The 24,080-nt window shown below is 36.6% G+C and overlaps 1 protein-coding gene across 3 annotated transcripts in view; it reads right to left on the bottom strand.

Moving 5' to 3' along the window:
* Positions 1-24,080, bottom strand: part of NTRK3 (neurotrophic receptor tyrosine kinase 3) — a 3,522,805-nt gene that overhangs the window by 714,776 nt on the left and 2,783,949 nt on the right. For all 3 annotated transcript variants that reach the window (XM_044078359.1, XM_044078358.1, XM_044078360.1), the window contains exon 14: positions 14,983-15,113. In XM_044078359.1, coding sequence (XP_043934294.1) covers positions 14,983-15,113 — 131 coding nt within the window. The remainder of the gene's footprint in view (positions 1-14,982; positions 15,114-24,080) is intronic.

The raw sequence follows: 24,080 nt of genomic DNA, 5'->3' as shown, positions 1-24,080 counted from the left end.
GTTCAAGAACTATATAAAACAAACATATTTAGAAAGAAAATTACTTCAAGAATTAATTTTTTAAGTAATTAATTCCTGTCAATGTAATGAAATTGGTGGAGCTGAAGAAATCTGCTGCTATCCTGTGTTCATCCTTGGCCACGCCCAGTTGTTGAGACTATTGATGATAGGTTTCTTTGGCAGTGGAATGATTGTAGTTGACTTCAGACAAGATAGAATAGTTGATTTAGACACAGACAGTTTGAAGATCTTTGTGAAGACCACACAGAGATGGTCTGCACATACTTTCAGCATCCATCCCGTCACTCCATCATGGCCGGCAGCCTTTCTTGGATTAATCACTTTGAGCACACACCTTGCATTATGCTTGTGTACTGTGAAGGTGTGGTTGTAGGAGGCTGGTGTAGGTAAAATAAGACTGCTGTGGCCTATTTGTTTGTGCCTAGCCATGACTATCTCTGCTGCTACCACCTCAAAATGATTGAATAAATAATTAAGTTCCTCTGTCATTGTGGCATCTCCATCAACAGCCATAAAGTTACTGGTTTTGTGATTGGTGATGTGCTGAATATCTTGTCAAAGTAATTGTGGATCCTTGTTGGTGAAGTGGTCCTCTGTCTTCCTTTTATAGGCCACTTTAGCATCTCTGATGGCTTTTGTTAGGTTGGGGCCACGCTGTAAATGACTCTGTTGCCAGACCTGAAGACTGTATTGTGATGCTTGAGAAGAGATCTGACCTCTTTCATCATCCAGGGCTTCTGATTAGGGTACACATGAATCTGCTTGCTGACAGTGACACTGTCAACACAGTTTTAATGTAGCAGAATATCTTTGATGTGTACTGTTCCAGATCCTGATCCTCACAAATGTCCCAGTTAGTTCTTTCAAAGCAATCATGTAGCTGTGACAATGCATATTCCGGACATATTTTAACAATCTTTATAGTAATCTGGTCTTTTCTCCTAACAGGAGTGTATGCTGGAGTCAAGAGTGTGGTCAAATGGTTTAGCTGGCCTAGATAAGGCAGCTCTTTTGCCCTATAGCTATCCTTGATATTTTAGTAGGCTTTGTCCAGTGCATTTTCCTTCCTGGTTGCACATTTGATGTGTTGGTGAAATATGGGGAGAATTGACTTGAAGTCCATCTGATTGATGTCACCAACTATGATATGAACAGCTTCAGGATGGATGTTTTGTTGCAAGTTAATGCTGTTAGCATCTAGTGAATATACATAGGTGTAACTATAACAGCAGTGAACTCCCGAAGTAAATAAAAGGTCCTTCTTTTGATTGTCATATACTCCAGATCAGGAGAGCAGTAACTGCCTACAAAGATGCAAATCTCCTCACCTCTGTTCTTACTTGAGCCATTATTCCTGTCCCAGCAAAAAGCTGTGCAGCCTGCTAGGTCAATGGTCATCTGCTATACATGAGGGTAGCCACATCCATAAACCTTATCTTAGGCCTTCCTCTTTTCCTTTTACCTGGTAGCTTCATCCTTAGCATCTTTTTCCCAATATTCTCAGCATCCCTCCTCAGCACATGTCCAAAGCAACGTAATCTTGCCTCTCTGGCTTTGTCACTAAACCTTCCAACCTGGGCTGACCCACTAATATACTTATTCCTAATCCTGTCCACCCTCGTCACACCCAGTGTAAATCTTAACATCTTTAACTCTGCCACATCTGGCTCTAACTCCTGCCTTTTTGTCAATGCCACTGTCTCCAACCCATATAACATAGCTGGTCTCACTACCCTCTTGTAGACCTTCCCTTTCACTCTTACTGGTAGTCATCTGTCATAAATCACTCCTAACTCTTTGTTAAAAATATTGATTTCTTAGATATTTTTTTGAGCAAAAACAGTTTAAGTGGAGAACTCGTCCAACATCTTTAGGAAAAGAATGTATACAAACACACTCCTAGAATATCATAGTTGCCATCCTTTTCATCAAAGACGGAGGGTCATTAAAGGCCAAAGGGTTAGGCTCCCCAGGTTGGTCAGTAATGATGATAAATTTTTACATGAGATGTATATTTTGATTGGAATGTTCTAAGAAAGGGGCTATCCCATTAGGCTTCTGACATCAGTTAAGAAAGAAATTATAAAAAATTGTTCTACGAGATTTAGCCCCATTTTAAGAGGTGAGATGAGTACTGTAATGATGATGAATGTAGAAATACCTGACAAAGATGTTATGGTCTTGCAGTACAATTATTTAGCTCCAGATTTGGCAGAAAGTTTATGTAGCATATGGGACAGTGTGCTTGACGCTGAATTGAAAAACAAATTAGGTGCAAAACCTAACGTTGTATACAGCAGGGGCAAAACTATGAAGGAAATACTTGAATGTGACAATGAAAGGTTTAAAAAGGCATACATCTCTAGGATGAGCAAATGTGGGGCATGCAGTAGTTGTAGGTTTATTAATGATAGTCCTTATGTGACTATTAAAAAACACAACAGTACACTGCAGTGTCCTGGACGCTGCAACTGGAATATAAAAGGAGTTGTATACATCGCTACATGTGTGTCATGCCCTGCGTTCTACATAGGCAAGACCATCAGGAAGTTACATGACAGAATTCTGGTGCACTGTAGGGATATAAGAAAAAGGAAAGAGACCAGTGCTTTATACATGCACACTAGAAAATGCAATGAATATAAAAAAATGTATATTTTTTGTGATAGACAAAAAAAAAGCAGGAGTGAGGGGGGGTGACCCTAAATTAGAACTTTTAAATAAAGAGTTAGAATGGCAACTTAGATTAAATGCAAAAGAGAAGCCAGGAATTAATGATAATGCATCTCTGTTGTGTGTTCTAAAAAGGAGAGCAAAAGATGTTTGATTTTTTACGTGAAGTTTTCACTTGATGGATATGTTTTATATGTTTTATCTGGTTTAAAGTGTTCATGAGCTACCTTTTTGCAAAGATTTGTTTCATTTACCATTTTTGCAACAGGCTAAAGTTGCATTTGAGATATTTTATTTTTAACTTTAAACTGTTTTAACATTTTTACTATTTATTTATTAGATATTTTATTCTTCATGTTACATTATACATACGTTATTTGACATGGCAGGAAATGATGTAATGATTGACTTTAAGATCTGGTGTTATTTAAATAGAACTCTGAAGATTGGGTAGAGATGGGTGAAGGCTGCCAGCCTAGCCAAATAGAATTTGATACATAGTTCTGGCATTTGTAAATATAAATGTAAAATACAGGATTGTTTCTTAAATGAAAGAAAACACTGCAAAATGTTGAACTTCAAGATTGGAGCAACATTGCCATCTGCTGTAAGGAAAAATAAATCAAGCATTTCTAATCTTTCTTTTGAAATTAAAATGATTTCATCACTGCCTTTGAGGTTTTACAATTCAGCTCTGGTCCGGCTAGAAGAAGGCTTCCTGCCTATTGTTTTAAGGCTAAAGTTAATGACTAGAATTTACATATGGAATGTCCTTTATTGCTCTAAGTTTAAAATAATGTAAATGCAGTTAATGTGTAGCCTGGGAACTCCAGGAAGAGTGAAAAAGATGATGTAATATTTATCAGAACTGGAGTTTCAATTTGAACCAGTGATTGTTAAGCATTTTGATCTTGGACATCTAACTCAGCACTGCCTGTTGTCTTAAGTAAGTTATCTTAGAAGTATGTTTTCTTGTAGCAATATCTAGGAATTAGAAAAAGATTAGACTAAGTGTTTTTCTCTTATGTCAGAACTGTACTACTGAATTATTTTAAGTTTCTGGGTGAGCTCCGAACTCTTGAATGGCACAGTGGTGTAGTAGTATTGTCTTGTGTATTTATTATTAAACATTTTTAAACACTTTTCAACTGTGGGTGGTTTATGTAGAGATAAATTAAGCTCTAAAGTACATTGCATGCTTATAGGTGATCCTGTAATAAGCCCTTCCAATAAGCCTTGATTGCTTAAGTTACACTAGTATTGGATATTAATATTGCACAGTAATAATTGGACACCCTTTTAAGGGCCCTTGGGTAGCTGATAATTATTAGCTGGTGATGGCAGTATTTACTACTGTATAGTCTGGGTATAGGGGCACAGCTGGAGAATCTGTGTCAGCCTTTCCCAGGAGTGTCTGTGAAGTTGTATAAATACTTATCTCAAAGTGTGTGTGTGTGTGTGTGTGTGTGTGTGTGTGTGTGTGTGTGTGTGTGTGTGTGTGTGTGTGTGTGTGTGTGAGCTACTTGGTTAGGGACATGAAGCACTGGTTGGACAGAAAGGGTACTGGAGGTTTTAGCTTGCCAGCTATGCTGAGATCTGAAACCTATAGCTGTGCCAGTGGGGAGTTTTATTGGGGACCTGGGGAGCAAGGGAGTGACCAGCCCCGGATTGACTGTGATCTCTGTGTGCTCTTAAGGAAAATTGCACTTTACTGTGTGTATTGGTTATACTTTCCTCTCATATGAGGATTGAGGCTCCTTGATTGCTGGGCCAGGGCATAGGCGTCACAAGAGCTTAAAGATGTTTTCACTGACTCTGATGATGCCTTAATATTTTATCAAGTGAAGGCGCTTAGTTCGTGAAATTTGTATGTTAATTTATTTTATATTTTAATAGTGTGGAAACATTAAAGTGAGTGCTTTTTCTTTAGTACAGGCAGTGGTTTTCTTATTTTTCAATTATTTGTGTTTTAAGTTTACTGTGCGGTGGTTTGTAACAATCCAAGAAGACCCTGGTGCTCTTGCTGTTTCCTCTGATATGTCATATAAATGTAAGAATTCACTTGTAACAGTCTGAGGGTGTTGAAATCTGATATGAAAGAGATCTTGCCGACTGTATCTAAGATCAGCCTGACTGAACTTAATAGTAAAGAACATGTATAATATGGACACAAAGTAGACAGAAAATAATCACCGAGAAAGAGAGCATAGAGCTGCTGCAACTGTGTGCCATATGTGTGTGTTTGTGTTTGTGTGTGTGTGTGTGTGTGTGTGTGTGTATATATATATATATATATATATATATATATATATATATATATATATATATATATAGATATATATATATATATATATATATATATATATATATATATATATACCATTCATATATGTGCAATAACAGAAACATGGTTTAAGGCTCCAGAGAGCACCCCAGCACTAGCAGGCTACAACTCATAACATACATTTTGGCCACAGAACCCAAACTGAAATAGAAAAGGCGGCGAGGGGTATCCATATTCATCAAGGATACCCACACCTCCAGGTTAGTGGCACAGCACAATGCTTCAGAGATCATCCACGTGCAACTAACAATGGGCAAAAATGCAATTCAAATTGTAGCTTGCTACAGATCACCCACCAGGTCCCAGGACCCCCATTCCGCATTTCTGGAAACACTGAGAAACATAAAAGTCTTACCAAACACCCTAATATTGGGTAATTTCAATTATCCAAACATTAACTGGGAGAACTACTCAAGTACTAACTCCCTTGCCCAACATTTCCTAGAATTTATAAACTCAAATGCCCTGGTTCAACTGGTCAACACTTCCACCAGAGGTGACAACATATTGGATCTGGTCATCACCAACATGGGAGACCGGTGTTCCACACTGGAGGTCAACCTCTCGCTGGTTAGATCTGACCATAAACAAATCACTTTGGATATCCACATTCCTTCCCCATCCCGGACAAGAAAACCACCAGGAAAAACTTTTCAAAAGCAAACTTCACGTTACTTAAGACCGAGGTGGAAGTTTCAAAGCCCCCATGTTGAAGGACAACGCTGTCCAAGCTGCAAAATCCTTTACTAATGCATTCTACGGGCACCTACAAGAATGCATGGATCATGCCATCCCAAGCAAAACCAAGACTCACTCCTCCAAGAAAAGGAAACCAGTCTGGTGGACTCCTGCCATAAACAAGCTATACAATAGAAGGAGGAAACTAGTACAGAAAAGAGTAAAATCCCAAGAAGGGAAGAAATTAATGATCAGTATCAGCAAGAAACTACGATCCCTCATAAAATCATCCAAGGCGAGCTTTGAAAGAAAAATTGCCAAGGACTCCAAAGATAATCACAAGGCATTCTTTAGCTATGTCAAGAATCTAAGTGGCAATGCTCAGATCTGCTCGGAGTTAGTCCAGAATGGCACAAAATACACTGAACCGACCAATATCACCAACATCCTGGCAGACAGGTTCAGTGCAAACTTCACCCCCTCTCTCACCCTTGAAAGGGCCCATAACCATACCAGAAGAATGTAGAGTCCCTGAAATCACAGACACTCTGGTTAAAACAGCCCTCTCTAAAGGCAACAACACAGCATCAATGGAAATGGATGGTTTCCCAGGCTGTGTCCTACACAAGCTCAAAGACGAACTAACTCCTCACCTAAACACACTGTTCAAACTCAGCCTCTCCACAGGCTACATGCCCATAGAGTGGCGCACAGCAATGGTTATCCCACTCCAAAAAGGTGGAGCCACAACATATCCCAGGAACTATCATCCTATAAGCCTGACTAGCTTGGTCTGCAAGGCTTTGGAGGGCATCATCATGGAACTCATTAACAGAGACATTGGGAACCTCCAAACACTGGACCCTACCCACTTCGGCTTTGTTAAGGGCAGATCATGCCTCCTAAACCTGGTGAACTTCTTTGAGACAGTTGCCAAGGTTATAGACGAGGAAAAGGTGGTAGACACAGCCAACCTAGACCTCGCTAAGGCCTTCAACACCATCCCCCATTCTGATATTGTAGACAAGCTCACCAGCCGGAACATAAACCCCTAGGTCACAAGATGGGTTGCCAACTGTCTGCCTGACATACAAGGCCATGTCCAACCCAGAATTGATGGACATGCTCCACCTAAAGAAAACCTTATCCCCTTGAGCCACAGGCTCTAGGGATCTAAACCTCACCACAACAATAAATAGGACATGCTGGAGGGATAGATTCCTGTCCCAGAGACTTCCCATGCTTTGGAATATCCCAGTCTACATTAGGCAGAGCTCCTTTCTAACACTCTTCAAAAGAAACCTTGATGAGTGGATGGGAAACAGAAAGATTACCTTGGGGATCACTCCAGTGGCTCTGCTGGACAGAGGCAAAGGGAATTAATCTAAGGAGGCAGCGAAAGCCAACACACTCTGGCTAGGCTTATAAATGCCTTTGGGCAGATAGCCTAGTACCTACCTATGAACCTATTCAGTCATCATAACTTCTCACCAACCCATGTAAGAAAAAAAGACTTTTACATATGTCCGGGTGTTTGTCTGAAAATTTGTGAATAAATCCTATAAATGTTCAACCAGCTCTAGGCCATTCAACTTAATAGTGATCTGAACAAAAAATGATTGATCAATCAGGCTTTAACCTGGTTCTCTTGGATTTAATCAGCTGAATTAGGTCTTATCAAGCAAATCATCTAAAACCTTGCATTTTGCGTTCTTATCAAATTACTGTAATAGCAGGACACTTACTTTGGTACTTATTAATAATCTGAGCAAGATTTTTCTTGGTTGGTAATCTAGTGAGACTGGAGAAAGAACCTACCCTTTTCTAGGACTCTGATTTCTGTAGCACTTTGAAGTGTGTTATTTTGCTATTGGGCTTGTTCCAAACTTTTCACCATTGTTATAAGTTGCTTGCTTTATTCAATGCTGCTCATCATGCATAAGCTTTTAACTGTGTACTGTTTAGAATCAGGCACTTGGAACTTAACTTTCTCTACATAATTGAATCTGCAAATTGGTAGTACACTTAATAGTTTGCAGTTTTGTAAATCAGCACATTTCTTTTCATGTATAAACTTGCCTTCCTCCTTTTAGAATAGATTTTAGACAGACAGGATTTCATTTAATTGACTCCTAACATCTTAGGTGTCATTCCCTCTTCACCTCACATTATTAAAAAACTGGAATCATGGAGTTGCAATTTCCAGCTGTCTCTATGGGCATCCTGAGTCAATGCAGCAGGTGACTCATGTTTACTGACAACAACTTACTACTTAAATTGACACAGTATGTGAGCGATGTAGTTATATGATGTTACTGAAAGAAAAGCTGTCAAATCTAGTCATTTCACATAATAATTGTTAGCACCACAAAACACTATAACAGTCAGGCATAGCTCAGACCAAACTCAATAGACCCGAGTATGCTGAGGCTGTTAAAAGTAACCTACCTGACCACAAAGTCCTTCTAAATATTATCTAAGAAACATGAACTCTCAGTAAACTTACAAACACACACCAGAGTGAGCTCCTATCATGAAATATTCATGAAACTTATTGTCTCAAGTCAAAATCCCGCATTTATATTACCCTATTGTATGATGAAAATAGCAAATGCTATTTCATTGTACCTAAAATATCTAAACCACAAAATATCGAACATACTGAACAGCAAATTTTTTTCCCAGGGAAAAAAATTGCTGTTCCGAAACACATACACACAACACAAACACACCAAAATAAATAAAACACACACATACACTTAACAAAACCATAATTCTAACTCTACATTACTACCTATCCACTTACCTTAACCCAACCCTAACCCTAAAGTCCCTAACTACCGCACAGTCACCTTACCTGCTCCCTAACCCTAAAGTCCCTAACTATTGCACACTCACCTTACCCGCTCCCTAACCTTAAAGTCCCTAAGTATCGCACGCTCACCTTAACTGCTCCCTAACCCTAATGTCCCTAACTATCGCACACTCACCTTAACCTGATCCATTCCCGCACTTACCTTAACCCGGTCCGTAACCTCCGTTCGCATACTTAGCTTAACCCGGTACGTAACCTTCCCACCACAGTAGAGTAAATAGCAAAGCCATGGAACGGACAACCAAAATCTTACCCTAGGTAAGATTTTGAAGTTCAGAGGCTTCACTATTTTGAGTTTACAACAAAAACGGGTCGATATTATAGCATTCGAAGTTTTGAAACTTCGATGCTATAATATAGACCCAAAATCCCATAAGGCAAAACTCCACACAATTCAACATCCTAAAGACAGGTGACTCCATAGTGAGACACACTTATGCAACACTCACCAAGCTGTGCAAAGACTGGGTCACAGGCAGCTGCCTATCAAATGCCAGGATTTGCCACATTACACAAAAGGTCATGTCCTTGCACCACACGTACACATGATACAGTCTTTGCACACGTGGGTGTAAATTCCTTTAAATATATCTCCATTGACTATAAGAACAGAAACAGGATGGGGCTCTTGGAATGTGTATGAGGCAGATAGGAACTTAGCCCTGAGCAGTATCTGAAACTTACCAAGAATGATGCCTCAGTGTGATCAAAAGATAATTGACTTCAACAATGGCTTAGCTTCTGGTGTCATTAAAAGGGGGTGCAATATCTATTGGCCTGGAGAAGAGATGGTAGACATCTTAACTGTTTTGTCAGGGATGATCAAAACCTTTCTCTCGAAGTTTTCTTTGTATTGGCTAAAACCTTATCTGCCCCCATAGTAATCCATTTTTTAAGGTAATGTCAGTCTTCTAAAGCTTCCAACATAACTACAGAGAATCAGGACAACATTAAAGTATTGATTTTCAATGCTAGGAGTTTTAACACAGAACTCCAGACCCTATAGGCACAACTTACACTTGAATACATTGATATATGCCTCATCGCAGAGACCTGTTACAAGACCAGTGAAAGCAATCTATCAGTACAGTGCTTCAATGTCTATGATTCGTACTGATCCCCAGCATTAGACAATGGTGGAGGTGTCACTTTATTCTTAAAAAAAAGTCTCACCTACAGACTTGTTATGCAAAATAACTCCTCTATGTCCACCTTACTATAAACAAAGGCCTTATCACATCATTGGTATCTCCAAGACTCCACCTATGTCCACTTTGCCCCCCCCCCCCAACATAAGCAGTATGGAGTCCCAGTGCATTAAGCCAAATACCATTCTCCTATGAGATATTCTTCCATAAATTGGGACACCTATGCATCTTTAAAAATGGTGCCTAGAGATTACTGGACTTTGTCAATTCAAACTCCCTAGACCAGTTCACACCCCCTAACCAGGGGAGATAAAATCCTGGACTTGGTCCTTATCAATATGGGGCAGCTGTGCTCTCCACCAGTTGTTCCCTCTTCCTTGGTCAAAGTGGACCACAATTCAGTGACATTCAAGTTAAGACTGAAGCTTGAAGTGCCCTCTAATACATAAGTACTGGAAACATTGAAACGGCTAACCTACTAAAACTGAGTGATGACGTGGCTAAATTCAAAAGCCTCATCCACCATGATGATCTGACTGCTTATGCAAAACCCTTTGCTGTCAAATGAGATGTACATGTAAATAGTTGCCCAGATGCATATATCCACCTCAGAAAAAAAAACAATAACAAATTCAAAAATAAAGCTCCTGTGGTGAAACTCTAATATAAACAGGATCTATATTGAAATAAAAAAATCATTGCATGCAAAAATAAATTTAACTCTCAAGAAGCCAGAAATACTCTTCTTAAAATCAACAAGGAGCTCCAGATACTGATCTAATTGACAAAGCTAGATATAAGGTAAAAGTAGCCTCTCAGGAGAAAGAAAAGACAATGGTTTCTTTAACTTTGTTAGAAATCTCAGAAACAACACCCAGCAGTAGAGAGAGCTAATAACAAATGATATTACATACTCAGACTTGGAGTACATAACCAATGTGCTAGCAGACAAATTCAGTTTTAATGCCCCCCCTCTCGATATTCTCAGAACAAATACCCACAAGTACATTCCCCAAATCACCAAAGAACACGTTTTCTTGACACTATCTAATGCCAAAGACACTATGTCTATGGGGCCAGATCACATACCAGTTTGCCTAATGGTTATTTTGAAACACAACCTGTCAGACACAAACAACAATAGAAATGGATATGACTTAGTAGGTCACAGTGATAAAGAATAACTTTACTGGCATTTCCAGACGAAGAGCTTTCATGAGAAAGGACTTCATCACAATAGTATTTACACAGTTCACTTTCTAGATGGGAAAACAGTTCCATATACTTTAACATCCAGGTAAGTTGCTTCTCCAACCATCTTCCAAGCAATCTGTCTTTACTTTCAGCTTCCACATATACCAGACAAATGCCAGACCTTCCTCTAGCCTCAGAGTAGTCCTCCAAACTGCCTTTCTCCAAATATTATTCTGGACTTCAACTTAGAACTCCTCTTAAGACCTTTCAGGATATGAAACTGTAAACTTGGTGACAACATAAACTCCCCAGAGGACACCTGAATCTTACAAGACGGCCTATTGAAAAAATAGATTGTGTCAAAACTATGAACAAAACATAAGTGCCATGAAATTTATAACTGTATATCTTCAGCAAGCATGGCTTGCCTTTTAACTACTATATTAACATCCCTCCTCTAAAAAATGATTCTCTAGTTAGAGATTTGGGAACCTGTACTGACAATGAGCTGCCCTTTAATCACCATGTAGATACTATTGTAAGGATGTCTTTTTCATCACACAATTTATATTTAACAGTATCGCTCCAGATCTAGGTATATAGTTATTCCACATTCACAGTCATTTGGCTAATCATTAAATATAATGCCCCTTTCAGAATCTATGTCCAAGTACTTGTCACAGATGGAATGATCACAATCCTTTCTCAAAAAATAAATAAATAAAAAAGGGCATACATTATAAAAAAATATGCAGACTGTCTCAAAGATATGTCTCTTTTCTCTTGTCAAGGGGTGACCTCTGGCTCACAAATAGGGCCTCAACAGAACTTGTTCTGTTAGACCTGTATGATACACCTGCTCAAGGGACTCAATCTCAACAGAAAATGCAGAAAGGATATGCAGGTATCACAGAGAATACCTCTTCTATGGAACCGTCTAACTCCACATAAAGCAGAATACTTCTCTTATGCTATTCAAATGTAATTTGAATAAATGAATAGGTAAGCAGAAATGTCACTTTGATTTAGCATTACTTGTCCTCATGGATATGGGACATGTAATTAACACAATATACACTTCAACAGCCCATCTTTGTTTATTCGAACTGCAAAACAAAAAGGACACAAATCAACGTGGGAATGCAAGGCCAGGTATCGTAAGATCTTCACTAGTCAACAGGCTATTAATTACTTATGAACCTATAAACCTGACTATATCATTGCCACCATTCATTTTTCCTACCAGTCATATCTTTTTCTACCGAAAACTGCAGAAAGCAAATAATTATGATTTTGACATTACTTCATCCCCACCACAGTTCACTCATGAGTTTGTATCAGCTCGATTATGCCCTTCTGCCAAAATATATTTTCTTAGTACGATATAAAATGGTTTCTCAGCCTTGCCATTCTATTAAGCATGTCTAAGTCATTCCATTCAATGCCAAATACTGGAAAAAATGTTTACAGTAATCCATTTTACTAAGAAAATCTTCTGATCCAGGGTCCAACTCACTCCTACCAGAAGCCACCCTTACAATCAAAGACTAAATGCCTCATAGGCAGACTTTCCTCATAGCTAGCTGTCATTGTCTTTTATGTAATATATACATTTTATTTATTTTTTATTTAACATTTGTTTACCGTGAAAGTCTGGCTTGAAACGAGACAATTTTCAGCAGAGGCCTGGGGAGAAACTCTCCAAACTCATGTCTTTGTGGTAGATAAACTTACATACTCATGCGAGTCAAGCCTCAAGTTTTGCTATTAGGTGCATATTGAGAATTAGCTAATTTTGTTTTCTGCATGTTTTCAATGTCAATTGCTTATATCCAATAAAGTTTTATTTAAAAGGGATCGTATGTGTTTCTTATAAAGCAGTATGACAGAATAATGTCATTAGTTTATGTTGGTGAATTTTCAGATAGTGTTTAACTGAATCACATAAAATTGAAAATTGGTAGCCTGCATCTAACTGTTATCCATTGTTGAATATTTAGTTACAAATGGCAAGGCTGCCATCTGATACCTGAAATGAAACTGTTGAAAAGCTGGGAAAAGGTTTGTTGCAAATAAAGGGAATGATTTAAAATGAAATCAAACTGAATTGTTTTTTAGGTAAGAAAAAAATCCTCAGGTGTTGATTACAACACTGAACATGTTAGCTTCTATATGCTTATCACACACCAAAAGGAGGAGATGTATGTAGACATCACACATTAACAGACAAGAGGAACTCTGGCTGATGCAGTAACCTAAAAATCAATTTTGGCTTTGCTGTAGACACAAAGTTCTTTAATGAAATCATCTGCAGAAATGTACACTGTTTAAGAATTGGTTGACAATAGATTTTACACACAGAGGGCTAAATAATAATGTTAATAAACATGATAGAAGACTTCATTTCTCTGTTTCTTTAAACATGCCCTTAAACCATACTACTTTACCTTAATATTTTGTATACCTAATTACATCATTAATTAATCAAGCAAAATAATTATATTGTTGAAAGCCATCAGATACATTTTACACATACTCTTATTTTATTAACATTTTTGTAAGTATACAAAACTATTGTCATGCTCTTAAATGTTGTTTACTAAAGCAACAAGTGAGTTAACATGTCCATTTCATTATTCAGCCTCAGGAGAATCAAATGATTCAACCTGAAAATGCTCTATGTTTTACATACTGAAGTTTTATTAAGCAACCCCTCACCTACCCTCACACATACATGCACACACACATGCACACTCCTCTATTTGCATTTGCATATATTACTCCTGCAAACATAGACCTTTTGTAACTGTCACATTGTTCCAAGAAGTGGCTGGATATTGCATGCCTCATGCCATTTTTCTTACATTACTCCCTGCTTTTCAATGCTCTTGAGGTCACAGTGATACTGTAAAACATTTCTGACAAAGCCTTAAGCTGATATAACATTTACGAAAGCAGTTTCAGTGTCATGTTTTATTATTTTTACTGTATTAGGTTTGTGATTGTCAGAAAACTAATACAAGACAGACACATTTGGAAGTTAAAATTGCACAGTTTTGGATTTGGATTTGGTACAACAGCTTACTGCAGAACTCAATTACTCCTCACTAGTGTGAGGGCTTCTGACATTCCCACTCAGACCGGAGAAGACGGAACCTCATTTTTCAAGTAGATCAAAGATATTAGGGAGGGGAGGGTGACAGAAACAAAATACATGCATTTATACACAGTTACAGTGAGAATTCTTCCAAGTCAGCACAAAGATAACTTTGACAAATGGGCGATTAGTTGTGCTCAGCTGTTATTGTGTACTTCAGCAGAAACCAACAAAACCCATTTTACAGTAATCAGTTTCTGAAAACAGTTTCTATCTGTATAACTTGTTCAAACACATTAAAAATTAGATTAGTTTTTTCTTCTGAAAAGGCTGAAATTCATAGCCATGTCATCATCCATAGACACTCAGACCTGTCAACTGTTCAAGTGTTACATGGAATAACTTATTTCAGACCTGAATCACCCCCACAAGTGATGTACCTATTTTTGTATGCATGTCCCTATTTTCAGACTTAATTCATCCATTCACACAATTTTCTGAATCCCCCATCATCGCAAGTGATTTTTGAAGCAGTCTGGCATTACAAAACCATACTATGTGACCAACATAGAAGTGACACCAATAATTTAAAGTAAGAGAACGCGATTCATTCATCTACTTTTTTTCAGAAACAAAAATAAATTACATTGTGTGGAAGATTTTTGTAACATAGTTCATAAGGTCTAGAGACTTTCCACTGTCTCTTTGATAATGAGCTTAAATTTTTCTAAAATTTTGTCACTAACTCTTCATGGGTTTCTGAGTAGTACCATGCATTCCTGCTGGAAGCAGGAAGAGGTATGTGCTATTTGATGTTCAAATGCGGTGTCCTTTAGATACTTAGATTTTAGGGTATTTGTACCAAGTTTCAATGTCTGCAGATTGGCAGGAATGATAGACACAATTCTGTCCCTTTCTGTAGGTGCATGCATTGTTTGCAAACCATGCCTACCTTTATGGCCACCAGCATCTTTTCTTTGGTGGGACTGAGGTTATAACACTCTGCAAGAAATACTTTCCCAAAGGCACCTTCTCCAAGCTCCCTCTTCAAGACGATGTCTCTTCTTTTAATATGCTGCACACCTATGAGATAATAAGAAAAATAAGAGTTAGTTAGGACCATTTTCTTTCAAAAAAATCAGATTATTTAAATGCAGTTCAGCTAAAAATCAGAGCCTTTATATATATATATATATATATATATATATATATATATATATATATATATATGGTAGGATGTTAAAGCCATAACTCTCAAATGTACCTGATTAAGAGGAATGTTCCTCATTCATGGTCATAAAATGTTCATGTTCCTTGAAGTTCCACCTTAAAAGGGCCTTTTAACATCCATGATAAATAGAAATAAATTATATTAATTCATTAAAGAACTACTCTATAAGTATAAATGTCACATTTTAAACATTCTTTGGACTTCTTAGTTGAATTTGTTAGAAAGGTGCTAGTAGGTATTCAAATAAAAACCAAAATGGAAAAAGACACTAAAACTGAAGACAGAAACCACAAAAAGAAAGCTGTTAAACTGTACATTCACTGGAGTTTGTAAGATGGTGAAGAAAAACACAATACACTGCAGTAAAATAAAGCCAAGTGCTTTCATTCAGTTATTCTCTCAAACTTCGTCAGGGCTCTGTTTTAGTTCAGTGTATTGTGTGTTTTTCATCAACTTGCAACCTCCAGTACAGTTTACCGGCTTTCTTTTGTGGTTTATGTTTTCAGTGTTAGTAGGTGTTCCACATTTTGCCCACATGTTCCACATTATGACAGATAGTGATCCTCACTTAGGAGATGGAAGGTTGAGAGCTATGGTTACAGCTGGTGTTGTAAACAAAATATATGTGGAATTCTACAGGTTTATGGCTGCAACATTAAACTTTGCACAGTGCTAAGAAGAAATAATTGCGCTTGCCAATTTATGTTAAAATATAGCCTATTCTTAATGAATAGCTTGTACCCTCTTATTGCTAGTCATTGTAGCCTTCCTGTGTGGTTAGCACATAATGATAACAGTATAATGTCTCCATATGTCAGCCGTGAGATCATGTTGCACTGACATGGAGATTTTAGAATGAGTAGAAGGATTTTTAAAGCATACTAGCTTTGTTGTAACAGTAGTCTTGTACCATGAAGAGAAAGAAGATTAAGTGTAAGACAGTTAGTACAATCTATTGAGTCAGCAACGCCTTGATCTCATTGTGATGTGCATGGTATTCACTATTCTCACAAAGCCATGACTTTACTGGGACATACATTGTTCCAGAAAGCCCACACAATCACATGTAACAGAGTTTTTACAGTTTAAATTGAAAATTCATTAAATGGATGACCTTTTATTTGTTACCAAACTAGGAACTTAAAAATAGTTGGCTTGAAATTATTGCAATGCAGTAAAATGTTCTACTTAACATCCCTTGTCACATACTGCCCGCAGAGAACTATGACTTTTTTTATTTGAATTTGTAAACTACATAGCAGAAATCATACTTGAAATACTTACAATATGTTGGAGAAAATGAAAGGTGACTTGTGGAAAATAGTGGCTGCTTTAAGAGTTTAGTGAAATGGTGGCAATGCTGATGATATGATGCAAAATCTGCTTCACTGACTGTCTACCACAAGTACTGGTGATATGTGTTTGCGACCATGAATATATGTACATTTAGTCACAGTAAGAGGCCTCACATCTTAGGATTTTCTTTATTTCTTTGGAATTGAATTATCATAGCAATTGGAAACTGCTAGAGGAAACTAGGGGGAGACCAAGCCGATCTTCTTAAGACTTGATCTTAGCAGATGTATGATTTCATGTACTGAAGTTAGTCTGTTATTATTGTCATGTTATCCAGGATGGGACTATATGAAAATGGTTGCCAAAGAGTAGATGGAAAGCTTCACATGTTTTTCCATTTCTGAAACTCTGTTCTGTTCACATTGATAGAAAATAAAGCCCTGATAGAAAATAAAGCCCTGAATGGCTGTTGTGTACCTAAAGCCCTAATGGCTGGTGTGTACCTAAAGCAGAATGCCTGTGCAGCACTTCAGGAGAATGCAGACTGTGGGATGTAATGGTCGTCATGACAAATGTTCTAGTCAACACACCAATAAAACAAAGAAAAAATCTCATTTAAACTTAACTATACGATTTGCAATTTATATTTGATCGATCCATTCTTCACCATCTTGTTTTCTTCTGTTATTGCTGAATGACTTTTGCATGATCTGTTACTAGTCATTTACTTACTGCCACAATGTAGTCAACCTAGCTCAAAATATTAATACACTGCTGCAAACGTCACATTGCTTTTTCTTGGTTTCCATATACACGTACATGTGCATGTTAAATATAAACATTAAAGCTCCATTGAGTCTATCTGAGTAAAGCAGACAATTCCTATGTAGATATCTTCCTGTGATAATAATCTTTCAGGAGTCATACCCATGTATTTCTCTAGTCATTGCAGGTATAATTATTTTTTTAGCTGACTGGCATACCACTATTGTTATGATAATCCTCTTCTGATACCTTCCAGCATTTTTAAAACTATATCTTTCTTAATATGACTTGAAATTACATCACAATATGCTCGATGTCTCATCTGCCCCTTGCATGTATCTATCTTTTGTCTGCCCCTTGCTTGCCTCTTTTTAATTTTCATCCTTACCACCCACCCTCTGACTCTGCAATGAATTATGTAACACATCTTCTCATTCTCCCTTTACTGCAAGTGAGAAAAAAAGGTTGAAGTCTGTAATGAATAACAGTTGCAGCTGTGGTCCCACTGTCAGGAAAACATGACATCACATGGCAGAAAAAGCTGCTTGAGTCAGATTGCGTTTTCATTTCATGACTATTAGAAAGCCTCAGATTTTTTTCCCACTATTTAGGTCCCTTATGTTAGTCAAATGTGCTAACCAAAGTTGCTAATCAAATCTGTTCTACAATCTAACAGTTCACTTCCTGTATACTTTATTCCATGTATGAAAAAAAATAATTTATTTATATTGCCCAAGGCCCAACTATTTTCTGTCAAGTTCTGAATACTTTCTCCTTGATGTGAAGCTCACTTATTTTATTCTGAGTTATACTACTCTCTAGGCATGTGACATATTTCTTTGTACATCTAAAGCTTTTATAAAAAGGTGACCTGTTACTTTCATAACACTACAAAAAAAGTCCTTCTTAACTTCATTTATAAAAGGAATGCATAATAATAATAATAATAATAATTATTATTATTATTATTATTATTATTATTAATAATGTTATTATTTGTAGCAGTGTTTCCCTATAGAATTACACATAACGAAACGCTGTTCTTCCATTCATCTGAACTAACTGCATTCTGTCATCCTGTCTATAAAAACAAATCTGCCCCAAAATGGAAAAAGTATCTGAAAATTCAAAATCAATAAAAACACATAGTAAAATGAAAGAAGAGAGAGTACTAAATCAACAGGAATGAGTATTACAAATGACTCAAGAACCACTGACTGTTTTTGTTTCAGACTTGTTTCATGTGCAAAATGTATCTTTTAAGTATAAATTAAACAGATCATATGATTTGATAATATTTATTTACTATTTGTTAACTGAGTACTTGTACTGGTCTGTTGACTCTTTTCTGTAGTGCTGCCCATAGATAGGGGTATCTCCAGTACAGGAGCTGGGAACTACAATCCTCTTAGTGGCACCAGTGTGAAAATTACAATGGTGCTCATAAATAATGATATAGTAAGCCTACAATCTCTCAGTCTCAAATAAATTGACTTTGTGAATTGCAGATCCTGTTTACTAAATCTTGCAGACTTTTCTTGAGAAGGTGACTGAAACACTTGGTAGTAGTATAAAAGAGCACACCACCTAGTCTTGATCTGGCAAAGACCTTTGACTTTATCCCACACTCATAAATATGTTGAAGAGAGTAAACTAGCACACAGAGGAAGATGTTCATGGTTAGATTTTGTGATATGCTTTCCTGTGAACAGATTGCCACAAGTTATGTGCCACAGGATTTCATGCTCTGATCTTTAGTTTTCTAGTCTGACATCAAAGAACTTTGGATGACAAAGTCAACCAATGACTGCAAATTCTGTGCAGGTATTAGCTTCTAAATTGGTACTCATATCCTATAGGACAATTTTATCAACACAAATTTTGGTGTAAAGATCACATCCTAAAGTTTAATGTAACATAATACTCTTTGGAAGGCAATAATACTCTTGCTTTTCTACCCTGATAACACCCCCTCCCCAAAGTTAATACTGATTTCAGAGATACAGCACTCCTTCACTTATGTTATTGAAAACATCACCCTCAAATTTATATAAATAATTAAGTAAATATATCCTTCACATCAAGTGATGATATTGACTCTCTCTACCCCACACTATCAGGTCCATAGTGGAATACAGTACCCATTTTGGCATGTACCTATCTAAGCATATTACCTAAAATGAGTCCACAGGGGCTTCGAACAATGAAAATGTTTGGTATGTCTTCCCTAAAACTGAGTGAGTGGAAAGCCTATCACTGATATTTGTGTCTTAAGGACCTCAGCATGATGACTTCTTGGCTTATGCAGTTATGAATGACCCCATTCTGTATAATCTAGTATATATTCAGAAAACTGGTAATACTACCATATCTCATTAAAGGCATTTAAATCTAAGCTGCAATAAAAATGAACCCATTGACATGACCATTATTCCTTATAAAGAATCCTTTGTCTATTGATTGGATTTTGACTGCTTGCTTAAGCAAACTATCCTCTAAATTAATCTCAGTCAGATTATGTGGATAAATACATTTTCCCCAGGACTAGAACCTGCGGCCTTACCAAAAGAGGAAACAAATAATGGGGATTCTGTGACAAGCCTCCTAATGATCTACTGGATCATTTGCCTACTAAGAACCCAACAACTTATGAAACTGTGAGTAAAATACAAAATAGCAAATCCATTTACACTTAAAAGTAATGTTGCAGCTGACGTCTTTTAAGAATTCTGAAGTTAATGCATTTGATTAAACTGGGCAAAATAGAAGACTTAATTAATATCTGCCAAAATTATTATTGAAAATTTAACTAATTGGTGGCATCACTTCCCCTCAAATTTTATTCAGCTTTGTCTACAACATAAAAAAATGGAAACTTTTGAAGTCTGTATAAACTCTGAGAAAGGTTATTTTTTCTATTTTTAATTTTTAATAACATAACTGTGTTTGTAAATTATAGTATTTAAACTTCCAATCATTCACCTACAATAGAATGCATTGCAGCTTGTACTTCCTGCTGAATATGCCACATTTTTATATTTTAAAATACCTGGAGTTATATAGGTCAGTCGTACGTTCCTAGACTAGAATGTGGTATGCAAACTATAACTTTCCAAGATATCTTTTAATAGTATATTTCTTTTTGTTCATAAATAAAACTATTTTCCTGAATAAAACTACTTTCTTATCTTCTGCAACTGCAAATAAAAACTTTCCAGTCACTTGACTGACTATGGATATGTAGACCTTTCATTTGTGTCATTTTGCCGGAATATTCCTTTTTAAGGCATTTTTACTCCTGTGATAGTGTACCTGTTTGTGGAGGTATGTTCCAATTTTCAGACGTGAGTTACCCTTTCACACTATTTTCTGAATGTCCCATCACATGATTTTTGAAGCTGTCTAGCACACGAGTAACCACACTACAAAACCAACATACTAGTTGTACCAATAATTTAAAAGAGGTGGCAAACATCTTACATGTTCGTTTTTCAGAAATGAAAATGAAAGATTTTGTGGTAGAATTTTGCAATTCACTTCATTAAAGTCTGCAGATTTTTCCCTGAATCATTGATAATAAGCTTGTATTTTCCATAGTTTTTGTCATTCTGTTTTTTAAACATGTTTCTTCAGTTTTTATGATAATTACATATTCAGATTTTTGTACTATTTTAATTATCTTTGTAGCCATTTTCAATGTCTTAAGAATAGTGATATGCAAACATTTAAGACTGTAACAAAGACTGCCTATGTGTTTTCTGAGCTATCTCTTGTAAAATTACAGAGGTGCTCAAGTTGGGGTCTGCTTAAACTGTGTGCAAAGAGGGACAATAACTAGCTGCATTCTTTTTGTTATGTGTTTTACAATTCATTTGACTGCTCTTCTTATATGATGTTTACATTGTGCACTCATCTCGTTTGAGAATAATTCTCATTTTGTGTGTATCCATTGTAATTTATCTTTTTATTTATATCTTGCATACTGCTGTTTAGCTCTCTTAAATGAATACTGCAATATTTACACTGGAATATCAGAGGGGAAAAGTGTGTGAGACTAAAAGATAGAAAAGGAAGATCATAAGTGTAACAACTAGAAAATGATAACAGACTAATATGTGCAAGAACTATGCCTTTATTTGTTCAAGCTGTTTGAGCTATCTTTAGTAAACCATTAAATCTCTCTCATACTGTTGGAGATCAGATATGTTGGTGCCAGACAACATGCCATATCTGAAGTACATAGTACAAGATGCATTATATCTCTGTTAAATAAATGTTATTATTCAGATATAAATTACAATGTGGCACTTGTCCATAGATGCTCATTATGAGGCCTGCAGGAGTCATATATTCTGTTTCTTTCTTCTAGACAAACAGCTGAATGTATACTTTCTAGTCTGGCTAACTGTTCAGTTACATTTGGGGTGCATCAGAAATGGGTATCTTTAAACAATTTTAAACAAATACACACACACACACACACACACACACACACACACACACAACCACACACACACACTCACATTATGAATTGAAAATGAGAAATGGCCGCATTAACATCAACCTCATCTCCAGTTACCATCGATCACCATGAAAACCATCAAAAAAATGAGCAACAGGTTTCATTTGCAATTAAAAAAGTAAAACAAGCAACAACTTTTATGTGGGGGGGGGGGGTTGTACCCCACACCCATGGAAATTAAATATACTAACTCCAGATTCATACAAACTCAAAGAAGGGGCAAAAACCCTTGAATTATTTAATGGCCATCTAATGAATTTTGACCATCACATAATCTGATCAACTGTACCACCACTGAAAAAAAAAAAAAACAGTGTTTCAGCAAGTGTTCAGAGATAAATCACATACCATATATATATATATATGTATATGTATTCCCACTTTTTTAACTTCTCCAGTTATTTTGAGTTTCTAATACAAAGACGGGAATGGAACCAATTCCTAAGTCAAAGTATTATTAAATTTCATAAAATTAGTATTGTTTCAATCTTTGATGTCAGCCAGAAGTGCTCTTCACAGCACCAGCAGTGTGTCCAGTAATGACTCCTTCTGCAATACGTATGGACTACATGTATTGGTAACATATTTAAATACGATTGTATTTTCTTTTTTATAAGACCCTTTGCTTCAACTACTATTGGAACTGTTTGGGTATCTTTCTTCCACACTGCTCTCATTTCTGCCTGCAAATCCTGATATTTTAAGACTTTGTGTCTCTCTGTATGCAAGACACTGTAGTCAGTGGGTGTGGTGATTTCAATAAACAATGCTACTTTTGTCTTCTTTTCATGGACCACTATATTCAGTTTTCTAACATCCAGCTTTTGAACTGTTAGTAGTGGATTATCCCATGTGATGTAGACTTCATCATTTTCTATGATGCTTTGTGGCTCATGTTTCCAGTGTTTTTCAGCCACTTCCATACCATAACATTTGCACAATCCCCAGTGCAACCGTCTTGTCACATTATTATGCCTTTTAGTATACAGTCTTTCTGCCATTGGTATGTCATGATCAACAACAAGGTCTGTAACTGTTTCCAGTTCTGTTTTACAAAACCCACATATGTAGGTTTCTCCTGCATATTCAATAAACTTTGTAAACCAACGTGTACGTAGCCCATTATCTTGGGCTGTCAATATTAAACTTTCATCTCTTGGTTTGAATTTGCCTCTCCTTATCCATTCCTGTATTTCTTCCTGATCAACATGAGGTTCTTCCAGAAGTTTTCTGTACTTGCAGCAACATTTATACATTTATCACATTTCTTGCCTTCTCATCTGGTCCTTCACCTTATATAATTTCTTTTGTTTTTTTGCACATTCAGTTGCTGCCTAGTTTGATTTCCATTCCCACTTGATGCTGATATGCTTTTGCTAGACTAAGCAGGGAAGTCATCATAGCTATATTCTCCTTATGTTTCAAAACTTTCACTACCTTTGGGTCTTGTGAGGTCAGCTTATATGTGTGGAGTCCCATGATTGCAGATCTATACAATGTGTTCAATTTTAAGGAGGTCAATCCCTCCTTCGGAAAGGGGAATATTTATGGTTTTCCTGCTTTAAAGGTTGCTTTTGCACATTTCTCAACACCAAATGACATTCTTATATCAACTGAAAAAGTTTTCACAACTTGCAGTTGTACCTTCACTTCCTTATCCGATGAGCTGTAAGTTTAAAATCATCAACAAAGAGAAGAAGAGAAGTCCTTATTCTTAGTAGTTTTCTAAGAGCCAAATTATAACCGAGGCCTAAGTTGTTAAGTAGACAGTGTAATGGGTTATGGGCAAGGCAGAATAACATTGGTGACAGAGAGTCACCCTGGAATATCCCTCTTTGAATGTTTATTCCTGGAATAATAATTTGTCCTTTATCATGGCTTTATTGAAAAGTGTTCGGCCACTGTCTGATGGTCACTGTAATGTAGTCCATTAGTGTAGAGTTTATCTTATACATTTCTAAGCACTCTTTTATACATTAATGTGGGATACTATCAAATGCCTTTTTGTAGACAATCCATGCCATACTTAGATTCTTATATATATACGTACACACACATATACAACAAATGATCCTTTGGTACATACATACATACATATACATGGAACAAAGGATCATTTCATGTATATGTATATGTGTATGGATATATATGTATGGATATATATATATATATATATATATATATATATATATATATATATATATATATATATATATATATCTACACACACACACAC

The sequence above is a fragment of the Protopterus annectens genome, chromosome 7.part0 (assembly GCF_019279795.1).
Source record: "Protopterus annectens isolate FY-2018-M chromosome 7.part0, PAN1.0, whole genome shotgun sequence".
NCBI classification, from domain to species: Eukaryota; Metazoa; Chordata; order Ceratodontiformes; family Protopteridae; genus Protopterus; species Protopterus annectens.
This window is presented reverse-complemented; position numbering and strand designations above follow the sequence as displayed.